The following is a 15,542-nucleotide window of genomic DNA, read 5'->3' on the forward strand; positions in this document are numbered from 1 at the left end:
ATGTGGAGCAGCGTCGATTTGCTGCTAGCATACAACCCTGTAAGGCTGTGAATATCGGCAGACAACCACGTGCAGCTTTGACATCCTACGTTTTGGGTTATGGTGAATGCACTCAGGAGCAGCCACAGGTTTAGGATAAGCTGGATCATGTCCAGGTCGTGCTGGTCACAGCCCGGCCCGCGGCAGTGCAGACCACTTCGCTCCTGCTGCCCGTTGATGAGCTTTCCAATACACCCTCGATGGTCTCTAGCGTGAACAGCGCCAAGATGAAGATCCTCGATGATCCACATTCTCTTCCTCCTCGCAGAGCAACAATAACCTCCAAGGCAAGCAGCAGCTGCTGCTCAAGCTGACCGTGGTCACCCTCCAGGAGCAGCGTTACATTGGACATTGGACTTCTACATGACACCAGAGCCCCCGCAGTAAAACCAATTCCTTGCCGCAGCTGAGCGGCCTGCCCTACCAAGGGCGTGATTCAACGGTTTATAGCCTCCCATGGCAAGCTGGTGACACCCAATATTCCCCTGCGGGACTCGGAGAGCAGGACGTTGTGTCGAGGCAATGTGCCCGTTGAGCAGAAGATCCAGCGGGAGCTGCAAGACCTTAAGTCGCGCGAGACGGTCAGGCAGAACACACTGAAGGCTTCGCTGGATAAACTGAGTACAGGACAAGACTTTCAAGAATCGTCCTCTTATCATCTTACGTTTTTTACGTTTCCAGCCAGCTCAGCACAGACGAGGCCGATGCGGACGACGATGACGATGAGGACTCTGAGGTGGAGCACTGCTTTGTTTTGGGTTATGGTAAATGCACTCAGGAGCAGCTACAGGATCGGGATAAGCTGGATCATGTCCGGCCGGCGGCAGTGCAGACCACTTCGCTCCTGCTGCCCATTGATGAGCTATCCAACACACCCCTTGCTGGCCTCTAGCGCCAAGGAGGAGAGGAGAGCCTAAATAGCCAGCATTCGGATGACTCTGGCATCTCGGCCTCCTCGCAGAGCAACAACAACCTCCAGGCCAAGCTGCAGCAGCAGCCGCTCAAGCTGACCGTGGTCACCCGCCAGGAGCAGCGTTACATTGGACCCAACTGCTACAACATGACACCGGAGCCGCCGCAGCAGAAGCTCATCACCAGGACCATTTCGGCGGCCTGCCCCAGAAGCGTCAGTTTGCCTTAGGTTGTGACTACCAAGGTCGTGATGCAGCGGTTTATAGCCTCCCATGGCAAGTTGGTCCTTCCATCAGTTCCATGCCGCCCGCCTCTCCATTAGGCAACATCACCAGCTCCAGAACCAATCAAAATGGAAGTCAGAGCAACAACAACAACAGCAACACCCTAAAGCTGAACACACGCACGACGTTGGCCTTTCTGGAGAACGGCAACTCGCCAACGGGCATTACCACGGTCACCCTATCACCGGCAGCCATCGAGCGGGACTCGGAGGGCAGGCCGTTGCGTCGAGGCTATGTGCCCGTCGAGCAGAAGATCCAGCGGGAGCTACAGGACCTCAAGTCGCGCGAGATGACCTGAAGCCCCTGCGCAGGATTAACAGGCAGACAACACTGAAGGCTTCGCTGAACAAGCTGTGAGTACAGGACAAGGCTTTTAAGATTCGTACTCTTATCATCTTAAATTTTTCCTCTCCAGCCAACTCAGCATTCTGAGGTGGAGCACTGCTATGGATCCGGAAAACTGCGCAATGCTTAGTCCACCCAGGAGTTGGATAGAAATGGGCAAGTGTTAGATAACCTACTTAAAGAAGTTTGATTCTCATTGAATTTTCATTCTTATATCAACAGCAACGAACCGGAGATCGTACGCCAATGGAGCCATCAATGGCAGCATTAATGGGATGCGTCCGGCCAAGTCGCTGGCCCAGCTGTGTGATCTGACACCCAAGGAGGCGCCCTCATCGCGAGACCTCATTACCCAGTGAGAACCTGATCAAGAAAAATGCAAAGCCAGGACGGTTATCAAGGCGGCCATATCGCTGCTTGTAAAGAAGGTGAGACCATATCCATTATTACAAGCTTTTTCAAGTGTGGCCAACTCATGTTTCGCTACTTTTACATCGAAGTGTGACCGCTTTGACTTTTAGCTGGTTGCCTGCAGCCATGTGCAACAGCGACGATCAGTGACGATGTGCAGCATTGACTATCGATTGCTGAATAACCATACGCAGCTTTGACTATCGATTTCTGGCGTGGAACCATGTGCAGCTTTGACATCCAACGTTTTAGGTTATGGTCAATGGACTCAGAAGCAGACACAGGTTTAGGATAAGCTGGATCATGTCCAGGGCGTGCTAGTCACAGCCCGGCCGGCGGCAGTGCAGACCACTACTCTCCTGCTGCCCATTGATGAGCTCTCCAATACACCCTCGATGGCCTCTAGCGTGAACAGCGCTAAGGTGAAGTTCCTCGATGATTCGCATTCGGATGACTCTGGCATCTCGGCTTCCTCCCAGAGCAACAACAACCTCCAAGCCAAGCAGCAGCAGCCGCTCAAGCTGACCGTGGTCACCCGCAAGGAACAGCGTTACATTGGACCCAACTGCTCCAACATGACACCGGAGCCGCCGCTGCAGACCAGAACCATTTCCATGCCGCAGCTGAGCGGCCTGCCCTACCAAGGGCGTGATTCAGCGGCTTATAGCCTCCCATGGCAAGCTGGTGACACCCAATATTCCCCTGCGGGACTCGGAGGGCAGGCCTTTGCGTCGAGGCTATGTGCCCGTCTAGCAGAAGATCCAGCGGGAGCTTCAGGACCTCAAGTCGCGCGAGACGGGCAGGCAGAACACACTGAAGGCTTTGCTTGACAAGCTGTGAGTACAAGACAAGGCTTTCAAGAATCGTCCTCTTATCATCTTACGTTTTGTACGTTTCCAGCCAGCTCAGCACAGACGAGGCCGATGCGGACGACGATGACGATGAGGACTCTGGGGTGGAGCACTGCTTTGTTTTGGGCTATGGTGAATGCACTCAAAAGCAGCTACAGGATCGGGATAAGCTGGATCATGTTCAGGGCGTGCTAGTCACAGCCCGGCCGGCGGCAGTGCAGACCACTACTCTCCTGCTGCCCATTGATGAGCTATCCAACACACCCTCGCTGGCCTCTAGCGTGAACAGCGCCAAGCAGGAGAGCCTCGATGACCAGCATTCGGATGACTGCCATCTCGGCCTCCTCGCAGAGCAACACAACTGCTACAACATGACATCGGAGCCACCGCAGCAGAAGCTTAGTTACCAGGACCATTTCGGTGGCCTGCCCCAGAAGCGTTAGTTTGCCTTAGGTGGTGCCTCTAGCAAGGGCATGATGCATCGGGTTATTGCCTTCCATGGCAAGCTTGTGACGATGACGATGAGGACTCTGAAGTGGAGCACTGCTTTGTTTTGGGCTATGGTGAATGCACTCAAAAGCAGCTACAGGATCGGGATAAGCTGGATCATGTTCAGGGCGTGCTAGTCACAGCCCGGCCGGCGGCAGTGCAGACCACTACTCTCCTGCTGCCCATTGATGAGCTATCCAACACACCCTCGCTGGCCTCTAGCGTGAACAGCGCCAAGCAGGAGAGCCTCGATGACCAGCATTCGGATGACTGCCATCTCGGCCTCCTCGCAGAGCAACACAACTGCTACAACATGACATCGGAGCCACCGCAGCAGAAGCTTAGTTACCAGGACCATTTCGGTGGCCTGCCCCAGAAGCGTTAGTTTGCCTTAGGTGGTGCCTCTAGCAAGGGCATGATGCATCGGGTTATTGCCTTCCATGGCAAGCTTGTGACACCCAATATTCTCCTGCCGCCGCCTCGCCATTGGGCAACATCACCAGCTCCGGGACTAATCAGAATGGAAGTCAGAACAGCAACAGCATCAGGCAGACAACACTGAAGGCTTCGCTGGACAAGCTGTGAGTACAAGACAAGACTTTCAAGAATCGTCCTCTTATCATCTTACGTTTTTCCTCTCCAGCCAACTCAGCACAGACGACGAGGCCGATGCGGACGACGATGACGATGAGGACTCTGAGGTAGAGCACTGTTATGGACCCCGGAAAACTGCGCAATGCCCAGTCGACCCAGGAGTTGGATAGAAATGGGCAAGTGTTAGATAACCTACTTAAAGAAGTTTGATTCTCATTGAATTTTCATTCTTATATCAACAGCAACGAACCGGAGATCGTACGCCAATGGAGCCATCAATGGCAGCATTAATGGGATGCGTCCGGCCAAGTCGCTGGCCCAGCTGTGTGATCTGTCACCCAAGGAGGCGCCCTCATCGCGAGACCTCATTACCCAGTGAGAGCCTGATCAAGAAAAATGCAAAGCCAGGACGATTATCAAGGCGGCCATATCGCTGCTTGTAAAGAAGGTGAGACCATATCCATTATTACAAGCTTTTTCAAGTGTGGCCAACTCATGTTTCGCTACTTTTACATCGAAGTGTGACCGCTTTGACTTTTAGCTGGTTGCCTGCAGCCATATGCAACAGCGACGATCAGTGACGATGTGCAGCATTGACTATCGATTGCTGAATAACCATACGCAGCTTTGACTATCGATTTCTGGCGTGGAACCATGTGCAGCTTTGACATCCAACGTTTTAGGTTATGGTCAATGGACTCAGAAGCAGACACAGGTTTAGGATAAGCTGGATCATGTCCAGGGCGTGCTAGTCACAGCCCGGCCGGCGGCAGTGCAGACCACTACTCTCCTGCTGCCCATTGATGAGCTCTCCAATACACCCTGGATGGCCTCTAGCGTGAACAGCGCTAAGGTGAAGTTCCTCGATGATTCGCATTCGGATGACTCTGGCATCTCGGCTTCCTCCCAGAGCAACAACAACCTCCAAGCCAAGCAGCAGCAGCCGCTCAAGCTGACCGTGGTCACCCGCAAGGAACAGCGTTACATTGGACCCAACTGCTCCAACATGACACCGGAGCCGCCGCTGCAGACCAGAACCATTTCCATGCCGCAGCTGAGCGGCCTGCCCTACCAAGGGCGTGATTCAGCGGCTTATAGCCTCCCATGGCAAGCTGGTGACACCCAATATTCCCCTGCGGGACTCGGAGGGCAGGCCTTTGCGTCGAGGCTATGTGCCCGTCTAGCAGAAGATCCAGCGGGAACTTCAGGACCTCAAGTCGCGCGAGACGGGCAGGCAGAACACACTGAAGGCTTTGCTTGACAAGCTGTGAGTACAAGACAAGGCTTTCAAGAATCGTCCTCTTATCATCTTACGTTTTGTACGTTTCCAGCCAGCTCAGCACAGACGAGGCCGATGCGGACGACGATGACGATGAGGACTCTGGGGTGGAGCACTGCTTTGTTTTCGGCTATGGTGAATGCACTCAAAAGCAGCTACAGGATCGGGATAAGCTGGATCATGTCCAGGGCGTGCTAGTCACAGCCCGGCCGGCGGCAGTGCAGACCACTACTCTCCTGCTGCCCATTGATGAGCTATCCAACACACCTTCGCTGGCTTCTAGCGTGAACAGCGCCAAGCAGGAGAGCCTCGATGACCAGCATTCGGATGACTGCCATCTCGGCCTCCTCGCAGAGCAACACAACTGCTACAACATGACACCGGAGCCACCGCAGCAGAAGCTTAGTTACCAGGACCATTTCGGTGGCCTGCCCCAGAAGCGTTAGTTTGCCTTAGGTGGTGCCTCTAGCAAGGGCATGATGCAGCGGGTTATTGCCTTCCATGGCAAGCTTGTGACGATGACGATGAGGACTCTGAAGTGGAGCACTGCTTTGTTTTGGGCTATGGTGAATGCACTCAAAAGCAGCTACAGGATCGGGATAAGCTGGATCATGTTCAGGGCGTGCTAGTCACAGCCCGGCCGGCGGCAGTGCAGACCACTACTCTCCTGCTGCCCATTGATGAGCTATCCAACACACCCTCGCTGGCCTCTAGCGTGAACAGCGCCAAGCAGGAGAGCCTCGATGACCAGCATTCGGATGACTGCCATCTCGGCCTCCTCGCAGAGCAACACAACTGCTACAACATGACATCGGAGCCACCGCAGCAGAAGCTTAGTTACCAGGACCATTTCGGTGGCCTGCCCCAGAAGCGTTAGTTTGCCTTAGGTGGTGCCTCTAGCAAGGGCATGATGCATCGGGTTATTGCCTTCCATGGCAAGCTTGTGACACCCAATATTCTCCTGCCGCCGCCTCGCCATTGGGCAACATCACCAGCTCCGGGACTAATCAGAATGGAAGTCAGAACAGCAACAGCATCAGGCAGACAACACTGAAGGCTTCGCTGGACAAGCTGTGAGTACAAGACAAGACTTTCAAGAATCGTCCTCTTATCATCTTACGTTTTTCCTCTCCAGCCAACTCAGCACAGACGACGAGGCCGATGCGGACGACGATGACGATGAGGACTCTGAGGTAGAGCACTGTTATGGACCCCGGAAAACTGCGCAATGCCCAGTCGACCCAGGAGTTGGATAGAAATGGGCAAGTGTTAGATAACCTACTTAAAGAAGTTTGATTCTCATTGAATTTTCATTCTTATATCAACAGCAACGAACCGGAGATCGTACGCCAATGGAGCCATCAATGGCAGCATTAATGGGATGCGTCCGGCCAAGTCGCTGGCCCAGCTGTGTGATCTGTCACCCAAGGAGGCGCCCTCATCGCGAGACCTCATTACCCAGTGAGAGCCTGATCAAGAAAAATGCAAAGCCAGGACGATTATCAAGGCGGCCATATCGCTGCTTGTAAAGAAGGTGAGACCATATCCATTATTACAAGCTTTTTCAAGTGTGGCCAACTCATGTTTCGCTACTTTTACATCGAAGTGTGACCGCTTTGACTTTTAGCTGGTTGCCTGCAGCCATATGCAACAGCGACGATCAGTGACGATGTGCAGCATTGACTATCGATTGCTGAATAACCATACGCAGCTTTGACTATCGATTTCTGGCGTGGAACCATGTGCAGCTTTGACATCCAACGTTTTAGGTTATGGTCAATGGACTCAGAAGCAGACACAGGTTTAGGATAAGCTGGATCATGTCCAGGGCGTGCTAGTCACAGCCCGGCCGGCGGCAGTGCAGACCACTACTCTCCTGCTGCCCATTGATGAGCTCTCCAATACACCCTGGATGGCCTCTAGCGTGAACAGCGCTAAGGTGAAGTTCCTCGATGATTCGCATTCGGATGACTCTGGCATCTCGGCTTCCTCCCAGAGCAACAACAACCTCCAAGCCAAGCAGCAGCAGCCGCTCAAGCTGACCGTGGTCACCCGCAAGGAACAGCGTTACATTGGACCCAACTGCTCCAACATGACACCGGAGCCGCCGCTGCAGACCAGAACCATTTCCATGCCGCAGCTGAGCGGCCTGCCCTACCAAGGGCGTGATTCAGCGGCTTATAGCCTCCCATGGCAAGCTGGTGACACCCAATATTCCCCTGCGGGACTCGGAGGGCAGGCCTTTGCGTCGAGGCTATGTGCCCGTCTAGCAGAAGATCCAGCGGGAGCTTCAGGACCTCAAGTCGCGCGAGACGGGCAGGCAGAACACACTGAAGGCTTTGCTTGACAAGCTGTGAGTACAAGACAAGGCTTTCAAGAATCGTCCTCTTATCATCTTACGTTTTGTACGTTTCCAGCCAGCTCAGCACAGACGAGGCCGATGCGGACGACGATGACGATGAGGACTCTGGGGTGGAGCACTGCTTTGTTTTCGGCTATGGTGAATGCACTCAAAAGCAGCTACAGGATCGGGATAAGCTGGATCATGTCCAGGGCGTGCTAGTCACAGCCCGGCCGGCGGCAGTGCAGACCACTACTCTCCTGCTGCCCATTGATGAGCTATCCAACACACCTTCGCTGGCTTCTAGCGTGAACAGCGCCAAGCAGGAGAGCCTCGATGACCAGCATTCGGATGACTGCCATCTCGGCCTCCTCGCAGAGCAACACAACTGCTACAACATGACACCGGAGCCACCGCAGCAGAAGCTTAGTTACCAGGACCATTTCGGTGGCCTGCCCCAGAAGCGTTAGTTTGCCTTAGGTGGTGCCTCTAGCAAGGGCATGATGCAGCGGGTTATTGCCTTCCATGGCAAGCTTGTGACGATGACGATGAGGACTCTGAAGTGGAGCACTGCTTTGTTTTGGGCTATGGTGAATGCACTCAAAAGCAGCTACAGGATCGGGATAAGCTGGATCATGTTCAGGGCGTGCTAGTCACAGCCCGGCCGGCGGCAGTGCAGACCACTACTCTCCTGCTGCCCATTGATGAGCTATCCAACACACCTTCGCTGGCTTCTAGCGTGAACAGCGCCAAGCAGGAGAGCCTCGATGACCAGCATTCGGATGACTGCCATCTCGGCCTCCTCGCAGAGCAACACAACTGCTACAACATGACATCGGAGCCACCGCAGCAGAAGCTTAGTTACCAGGACCATTTCGGTGGCCTGCCCCAGAAGCGTTAGTTTGCCTTAGGTGGTGCCTCTAGCAAGGGCATGATGCATCGGGTTATTGCCTTCCATGGCAAGCTTGTGACACCCAATATTCTCCTGCCGCCGCCTCGCCATTGGGCAACATCACCAGCTCCGGGACTAATCAGAATGGAAGTCAGAACAGCAACAGCATCAGGCAGACAACACTGAAGGCTTCGCTGGACAAGCTGTGAGTACAAGACAAGACTTTCAAGAATCGTCCTCTTATCATCTTACGTTTTTCCTCTCCAGCCAACTCAGCACAGACGACGAGGCCGATGCGGACGACGATGACGATGAGGACTCTGAGGTAGAGCACTGTTATGGACCCCGGAAAACTGCGCAATGCCCAGTCGACCCAGGAGTTGGATAGAAATGGGCAAGTGTTAGATAACCTACTTAAAGAAGTTTGATTCTCATTGAATTTTCATTCTTATATCAACAGCAACGAACCGGAGATCGTACGCCAATGGAGCCATCAATGGCAGCATTAATGGGATGCGTCCGGCCAAGTCGCTGGCCCAGCTGTGTGATCTGTCACCCAAGGAGGCGCCCTCATCGCGAGACCTCATTACCCAGTGAGAGCCTGATCAAGAAAAATGCAAAGCCAGGACGATTATCAAGGCGGCCATATCGCTGCTTGTAAAGAAGGTGAGACCATATCCATTATTACAAGCTTTTTCAAGTGTGGCCAACTCATGTTTCGCTACTTTTACATCGAAGTGTGACCGCTTTGACTTTTAGCTGGTTGCCTGCAGCCATGTGCAACAGCGACGATCAGTGACGATGTGCAGCATTGACTATCGATTGCTGAATAACCATACGCAGCTTTGACTATCGATTTCTGGCGTGGAACCATGTGCAGCTTTGACATCCAACGTTTTAGGTTATGGTCAATGGACTCAGAAGCAGACACAGGTTTAGGATAAGCTGGATCATGTCCAGGGCGTGCTAGTCACAGCCCGGCCGGCGGCAGTGCAGACCACTACTCTCCTGCTGCCCATTGATGAGCTCTCCAATACACCCTGGATGGCCTCTAGCGTGAACAGCGCTAAGGTGAAGTTCCTCGATGATTCGCATTCGGATGACTCTGGCATCTCGGCTTCCTCCCAGAGCAACAACAACCTCCAAGCCAAGCAGCAGCAGCCGCTCAAGCTGACCGTGGTCACCCGCAAGGAACAGCGTTACATTGGACCCAACTGCTCCAACATGACACCGGAGCCGCCGCTGCAGACCAGAACCATTTCCATGCCGCAGCTGAGCGGCCTGCCCTACCAAGGGCGTGATTCAGCGGCTTATAGCCTCCCATGGCAAGCTGGTGACACCCAATATTCCCCTGCGGGACTCGGAGGGCAGGCCTTTGCGTCGAGGCTATGTGCCCGTCTAGCAGAAGATCCAGCGGGAGCTTCAGGACCTCAAGTCGCGCGAGACGGGCAGGCAGAACACACTGAAGGCTTTGCTTGACAAGCTGTGAGTACAAGACAAGGCTTTCAAGAATCGTCCTCTTATCATCTTACGTTTTGTACGTTTCCAGCCAGCTCAGCACAGACGAGGCCGATGCGGACGACGATGACGATGAGGACTCTGGGGTGGAGCACTGCTTTGTTTTCGGCTATGGTGAATGCACTCAAAAGCAGCTACAGGATCGGGATAAGCTGGATCATGTCCAGGGCGTGCTAGTCACAGCCCGGCCGGCGGCAGTGCAGACCACTACTCTCCTGCTGCCCATTGATGAGCTATCCAACACACCTTCGCTGGCTTCTAGCGTGAACAGCGCCAAGCAGGAGAGCCTCGATGACCAGCATTCGGATGACTGCCATCTCGGCCTCCTCGCAGAGCAACACAACTGCTACAACATGACACCGGAGCCACCGCAGCAGAAGCTTAGTTACCAGGACCATTTCGGTGGCCTGCCCCAGAAGCGTTAGTTTGCCTTAGGTGGTGCCTCTAGCAAGGGCATGATGCAGCGGGTTATTGCCTTCCATGGCAAGCTTGTGACGATGACGATGAGGACTCTGAAGTGGAGCACTGCTTTGTTTTGGGCTATGGTGAATGCACTCAAAAGCAGCTACAGGATCGGGATAAGCTGGATCATGTTCAGGGCGTGCTAGTCACAGCCCGGCCGGCGGCAGTGCAGACCACTACTCTCCTGCTGCCCATTGATGAGCTATCCAACACACCCTCGCTGGCCTCTAGCGTGAACAGCGCCAAGCAGGAGAGCCTCGATGACCAGCATTCGGATGACTGCCATCTCGGCCTCCTCGCAGAGCAACACAACTGCTACAACATGACATCGGAGCCACCGCAGCAGAAGCTTAGTTACCAGGACCATTTCGGTGGCCTGCCCCAGAAGCGTTAGTTTGCCTTAGGTGGTGCCTCTAGCAAGGGCATGATGCATCGGGTTATTGCCTTCCATGGCAAGCTTGTGACACCCAATATTCTCCTGCCGCCGCCTCGCCATTGGGCAACATCACCAGCTCCGGGACTAATCAGAATGGAAGTCAGAACAGCAACAGCATCAGGCAGACAACACTGAAGGCTTCGCTGGACAAGCTGTGAGTACAAGACAAGACTTTCAAGAATCGTACTCTTATCATCTTACGTTTTTCCTCTCCAGCCAACTCAGCACAGACGACGAGGCCGATGCGGACGACGATGACGATGAGGACTCTGAGGTAGAGCACTGTTATGGACCCCGGAAAACTGCGCAATGCCCAGTCGACCCAGGAGTTGGATAGAAATGGGCAAGTGTTAGATAACCTACTTAAAGAAGTTTGATTCTCATTGAATTTTCATTCTTATATCAACAGCAACGAACCGAAGATCGTACGCCAATGGAGCCATCAATGGCAGCATTAATGGGATGCGTCCGGCCAAGTCGCTGGCTCAGCTGTGTGATCTGTCACCCAAGGAGGCGCCCTCATCGCGAGACCTCATTACCCAGTGAGAGCCTGATCAAGAAAAATGCAAAGCCAGGACGGTTATCAAGGCGGCCATATCGCTGCTTGTAAAGAAGGTGAGACCATATCCATTATTACAAGCTTTTTCAAGTGTGGCCAACTCATGTTTCGCTACTTTTACATCGAAGTGTGACCGCTTTGACTTTTAGCTGGTTGCCTGCAGCCATGTGCAACAGCGACGATCAGTGACGATGTGCAGCATTGACTATCGATTGCTGAATAACCATACGCAGCTTTGACTATCGATTTCTGGCATGGAACCATGTGCAGCTTTGACATCCAACGTTTTAGGTTATGGTCAATGGACTCAGAAGCAGACACAGGTTTAGGATAAGCTGGATCATGTCCAGGGCGTGCTAGTCACAGCCCGGCCGGCGGCAGTGCAGACCACTACTCTCCTGCTGCCCATTGATGAGCTATCCAACACACCCTCGCTGGCCTCTAGCGTGAACAGCGCCAAGGTGAAGTTCCTCGATGATCCACAGTCGGATGACTCTGGCATCTCGGCCTCCTCGCAGAGCAACAACAACCTCCAAGCCAAGCAGCAGCAGCCGCTCAAGCTGACCGTGGTCACCCGCAAGGAACAGCGTTACATTGGACCCAACTTCTCCAACATGACACCGGAGCCGCCGCTGCAGACCAGAACCATTTCCATGCCGCAGCTGAGCGGCCTGCTCTACCAAGGGCGTGATTCAGCGGCTTATAGCCTCCCATGGCAAGCTGGTGACACCCAATATTCCCCTGCGGGACTCGGAGGGCAGGCCTTTGCGTCGAGGCTATGTGCTCATCTAGCGGAAGATCCAGCGGGAGTTTCAGGACCTCAAGTCGCGCGAGACGGGCTGGCAGAACACACTGAAGGCTTCGCTGGATAAGCTGTGAGTACAAGACAAGGCTTTCAAGAATCGTCCTCTTATCATCTTACGTTTTTTACGTTTCCAGCCAGCTCAGCACAGACGAGGCCGATGCGGACGATGAGGACTCTGAGGTGGAGCACTGCTTTGTTTTCGGCTATGGTGAATGCACTCAAAAGCAGCTACAGGATCGGGATAAGCTGGATCATGTCCAGGGCGTGCTAGTCACAGCCCGGCCGGCGGCAGTGCAGACCACTACTCTCCTGCTGCCCATTGATGAGCTATCCAACACACCTTCGCTGGCTTCTAGCGTGAACAGCGCCAAGCAGGAGAGCCTCGATGACCAGCATTCGGATGACTGCCATCTCGGCCTCCTCGCAGAGCAACACAACTGCTACAACATGACACCGGAGCCACCGCAGCAGAAGCTTAGTTACCAGGACCATTTCGGTGGCCTGCCCCAGAAGCGTTAGTTTGCCTTAGGTGGTGCCTCTAGCAAGGGCATGATGCAGCGGGTTATTACCTTCCATGGCAAGCTTGTGACGATGACGATGAGGACTCTGAAGTGGAGCACTGCTTTGTTTTGGGCTATGGTGAATGCACTCAAAAGCAGCTACAGGATCGGGATAAGCTGGATCATGTTCAGGGCGTGCTAGTCACAGCCCGGCCGGCGGCAGTGCAGACCACTACTCTCCTGCTGCCCATTGATGAGCTATCCAACACACCCTCGCTGGCCTCTAGCGTGAACAGCGCCAAGCAGGAGAGCCTCGATGACCAGCATTCGGATGACTGCCATCTCGGCCTCCTCGCAGAGCAACACAACTGCTACAACATGACACCGGAGCCACCGCAGCAGAAGCTTAGTTACCAGGACCATTTCGGTGGCCTGCCCCAGAAGCGTTAGTTTGCCTTAGGTGGTGCCTCTAGCAAGGGCATGATGCATCGGGTTATTGCCTTCCATGGCAAGCTTGTGACACCCAATATTCTCCTGCCGCCGCCTCGCCATTGGGCAACATCACCAGCTCCGGGACCAATCAGAATGGAAGTCAGCAACAGCATCAGGCAGACAACACTGAAGGCATCTCTGGACAAGCTGCGAGTACAGGACAAGGCTTTTAAGAATCGTACTCTTATCATCTTAAATTTTTCCTCTCCAGCCAACTCAGCACTCTGAGGTGGAGCACTGCTATGGATCCGGAAAACTGCGCAATGCCCAGTCGACCCAGGAGTTGGATAGAAATGGGCAAGTGTTAGATAACCTACTTAAAGAAGTTTGATTCTCATTGAATTTTCATTCTTATATCAACAGCAACGAACCGGAGATCGTACGCCAATGGAGCCATCAATGGCAGCATTAATGGGATGCGTCCGGCCAAGTCGCTGGCCCAGCTGTGTGATCTGACACCCAAGAAGGCGCCCTCATCGCGAGACCTCATTACCCAGTGAGAGCCTGATCAAGAAAAATGCAAAGCCAGGACGGTTATCAAGGCGGCCATATCGCTGCTTGTAAAGAAGGTGAGACCATATCCATTATTACAAGCTTTTTCAAGTGTGGCCAACTCATGTTTCGCTACTTTTACATCGAAGTGTGACCGCTTTGACTTTTAGCTGGTTGCCTGCAGCCATGTGCAACAGCGACGATCAGTGACGATGTGCAGCATTGACTATCGATTGCTGAATAACCATACGCAGCTTTGACCATCGATTTCTGGCCTGGAACCATGTGCAGCTTTGACATCCAACGTTTTAGGTTATGGTCAATGGACTCAGAAGCAGACACAGGTTTAGGATAAGCTGGATCATGTCCAGGGCGTGCTAGTCACAGCCCGGCTGGCGGCAGTGCAGACCACTACTCTCCTGCTGCCCATTGATGAGCTCTCCAATACACCCTCGATGGCCTCTAGCGTGAACAGCGCTAAGGTGAAGTTCCTCGATGATTCGCATTCGGATGACTCTTGCATCTCGGCCTCCTCGGAGAGCAACAACAACCTCCAAGCCAAGCAGCAGCAGCCACTCAAGCTGACCGTGGTCACCCGCAAGGAACAGCGTTACATTGGACCCAACTGCTCCAACATGACACCGGAGCCGCCGCTGCAGATCAGAACCATTTCCATGCCGCAGCTGAGCGGCCTGCCCTACCAAGGGCGTGATTCAGCGGCTTATAGCCTCCCATGGCAAGCTGGTGACACCCAATATTCCCCTGCGGGACTCGGAGGGCACGCCTTTGCGTCGAGGCTATGTGCCCGTCTAGCAGAATCTCCAGCGGGAGCTTCAGGACCTCAAGTCGCGCGAGACGGGCAGGCAGAACACACTGAAGGCTTCGCTGGACAAGCTGTGAGTACAAGACAAGGCTTCCAAGAATCGTCTCTTATCATCTTACGTTTTTTACGTTTCCAGCCAGCTCAGCACAGACGAGGCCGATACGGACGACGATGACGATGAGGACTCTGAGGTGGAGCACTGTTATGGACCCCGGAAATCTGCGCAATGCCCAGTCGACCCAGGAGTTGGATAGAAATGGGCAAGTGTTAGATAACCTACTTAAAGAAGTTTGATTCTCATTGAATTTTCATTCTTATATCAACAGCAACGAACCGGAGATCGTACCCAAGCCCGCTGGCAATAACAGCCTGAATGCAGCCGCCTACATAGCCAATGGAGCCAGCAATGGCAGCATTAAGGGAATGCGTCTGGCCATCTCGCTGGCCCAGCTCAGTGATCTGTAGTCCAAGCAGGCGCCCTCATCGCGAGGCCCAATTGCCCAGTGGGAAAGCCTGATCAAAAAGAATGCCGAGAGCAGAACGGTTGTTGAGGCGGTAATCTAAGAGGACGAACGGAAGAGGTTAGCAGAGTCGTCTTTCCCTCCGGAAAACAACACATCAATCCACCAAATTACTATTGTAATGGCCACTCTTGATACCAATCCTAAGTCCGACTCCCGAATATCTTCTCCACACAAAGCGAGAGGTGTATATACACAAATTAATCTAAACGCCTTAAAAACTTCAAATAAAAATATTGAATTTTATTTATTTTCGTTGTTCTTGTTGTAAAAGAGTCGTTTGTTGTTGTTGTTGTTGTTCGCAAAATCCGCCTTTCGATTTGGTCGCTTTCAGTACAAAATTTTAAATTTCTGGGTCTGGAGTACCAGGCGAACAGAAATCGCAGAAAGTAGATTCACTTTAGTACAAAAGCTTCAAATTAGAGTTGTCCGTTTAGCTATGTTGTAGCAGATCGTAGAGCTTTAAGCTCAATGCTTAAATCTAGCTAGAAAATAGC

At 53.3% G+C, this 15,542-nt stretch overlaps 5 protein-coding genes and 1 pseudogene across 10 annotated transcripts; all 6 read left to right on the forward strand.

Moving 5' to 3' along the window:
* Window positions 1-190: 190 nt before the first annotated feature.
* LOC147643245 (uncharacterized) lies at window positions 191-2,838 on the forward strand. Of its 2 annotated transcripts, none has more exons than XM_086835791.1 (3): window positions 191-660; window positions 721-1,736; window positions 1,803-1,957. In XM_086835791.1, exon 2 carries the CDS (start codon window positions 1,252-1,254, stop codon window positions 1,531-1,533), a length of 282 nt encoding a protein of 93 aa, XP_086691917.1. In that variant the 5' UTR covers window positions 191-660; window positions 721-1,251; the 3' UTR covers window positions 1,534-1,736; window positions 1,803-1,957. The 2 variants fall into 2 exon arrangements, with proteins under 2 accessions (XP_086691917.1, XP_086691916.1); XM_086835790.1 differs by lacking the exon at window positions 191-660 and adding an exon at window positions 2,081-2,838 and having other exon boundaries at window positions 1,427-1,736; window positions 1,803-2,008.
* Window positions 2,839-3,378: 540 nt separating this feature from the next.
* Window positions 3,379-5,203, forward strand: LOC147643246 (uncharacterized). Of its 2 annotated transcripts, XR_015272337.1 has the most exons (4): window positions 3,772-3,912; window positions 3,975-4,101; window positions 4,168-4,373; window positions 4,446-5,196. XR_015272337.1 is itself a non-coding variant. In XM_086835794.1 (3 exons), exon 3 carries the CDS (start codon window positions 4,752-4,754, stop codon window positions 5,184-5,186), a length of 435 nt encoding a protein of 144 aa, XP_086691920.1. In that variant the 5' UTR covers window positions 3,379-4,101; window positions 4,168-4,373; window positions 4,446-4,751; the 3' UTR covers window positions 5,187-5,203. The 2 variants fall into 2 exon arrangements, 1 of the variants encoding a protein (XP_086691920.1); XM_086835794.1 differs by having other exon boundaries at window positions 3,379-4,101; window positions 4,446-5,203.
* Window positions 5,204-6,136: 933 nt separating this feature from the next.
* Window positions 6,137-7,573, forward strand: LOC147643247 (uncharacterized). Of its 2 annotated transcripts, XR_015272338.1 has the most exons (4): window positions 6,137-6,277; window positions 6,340-6,466; window positions 6,533-6,738; window positions 6,811-7,557. XR_015272338.1 is itself a non-coding variant. In XM_086835795.1 (3 exons), the coding sequence occupies exon 3, from the start codon at window positions 7,117-7,119 to the stop codon at window positions 7,549-7,551; it is 435 nt and encodes a 144-aa protein (XP_086691921.1). In that variant the 5' UTR covers window positions 6,337-6,466; window positions 6,533-6,738; window positions 6,811-7,116; the 3' UTR covers window positions 7,552-7,573. The 2 variants fall into 2 exon arrangements, 1 of the variants encoding a protein (XP_086691921.1); XM_086835795.1 differs by lacking the exon at window positions 6,137-6,277 and having other exon boundaries at window positions 6,337-6,466; window positions 6,811-7,573.
* An 883-nt stretch (window positions 7,574-8,456) lies between these two features.
* On the forward strand, window positions 8,457-9,931 carry LOC110180651 (uncharacterized). Of its 2 annotated transcripts, XR_015272336.1 has the most exons (4): window positions 8,457-8,642; window positions 8,705-8,831; window positions 8,898-9,103; window positions 9,176-9,922. XR_015272336.1 is itself a non-coding variant. In XM_086835793.1 (3 exons), exon 3 carries the CDS (start codon window positions 9,482-9,484, stop codon window positions 9,914-9,916), a length of 435 nt encoding a protein of 144 aa, XP_086691919.1. In that variant the 5' UTR covers window positions 8,702-8,831; window positions 8,898-9,103; window positions 9,176-9,481; the 3' UTR covers window positions 9,917-9,931. The 2 variants fall into 2 exon arrangements, 1 of the variants encoding a protein (XP_086691919.1); XM_086835793.1 differs by lacking the exon at window positions 8,457-8,642 and having other exon boundaries at window positions 8,702-8,831; window positions 9,176-9,931.
* A 482-nt stretch (window positions 9,932-10,413) lies between these two features.
* Window positions 10,414-13,727, forward strand: LOC147643248 (uncharacterized). Its single transcript, XM_086835215.1, has 5 exons — window positions 10,414-10,556; window positions 10,649-10,770; window positions 10,875-11,007; window positions 13,421-13,506; window positions 13,573-13,727. The coding sequence occupies exons 1-5, from the start codon at window positions 10,414-10,416 to the stop codon at window positions 13,707-13,709; spliced, it is 621 nt and encodes a 206-aa protein (XP_086691341.1). The 3' UTR covers window positions 13,710-13,727.
* On the forward strand, window positions 13,727-15,283 carry LOC147643249 (uncharacterized; annotated as a pseudogene). The gene is made up of 4 exons (XR_015272206.1): window positions 13,727-13,849; window positions 14,052-14,597; window positions 14,661-14,784; window positions 14,851-15,283. The product of XR_015272206.1 is annotated as an uncharacterized LOC147643249 (transcript).
* Window positions 15,284-15,542: the final 259 nt, after the last annotated feature.

The sequence above is a fragment of the Drosophila serrata genome, unplaced genomic scaffold, assembly GCF_035046125.1.
Source record: "Drosophila serrata isolate PLE 108 unplaced genomic scaffold, ASM3504612v1 contig_276, whole genome shotgun sequence".
NCBI classification, from domain to species: domain Eukaryota; kingdom Metazoa; phylum Arthropoda; class Insecta; order Diptera; family Drosophilidae; genus Drosophila; species Drosophila serrata.

Coding starts and splice junctions, on each gene's coding strand:
- LOC147643246 (XM_086835794.1), top strand. CDS start 4,752: ATGGCCTCTAGCGTGAACAGCGCTAAGGTGAAGTTCCTCGATGATTCG.
- LOC147643248 (XM_086835215.1), top strand. CDS start 10,414: ATGCAGCGGGTTATTGCCTTCCATGGCAAGCTTGTGACGATGACGATG. Junction 10,771..10,874: donor GCCACCGCAGCAGAAGCTTA/GTTACCAGGACC, acceptor TTCCATGGCAAG/CTTGTGACACCCAATATTCT. Junction 11,008..13,420: donor AAGGCTTCGCTGGACAAGCT/GTGAGTACAAGA, acceptor TTTCCTCTCCAG/CCAACTCAGCACTCTGAGGT.
- LOC110180651 (XM_086835793.1), top strand. CDS start 9,482: ATGGCCTCTAGCGTGAACAGCGCTAAGGTGAAGTTCCTCGATGATTCG.
- LOC147643247 (XM_086835795.1), top strand. CDS start 7,117: ATGGCCTCTAGCGTGAACAGCGCTAAGGTGAAGTTCCTCGATGATTCG.
- LOC147643245 (XM_086835790.1), top strand. CDS start 2,387: ATGGCCTCTAGCGTGAACAGCGCTAAGGTGAAGTTCCTCGATGATTCG.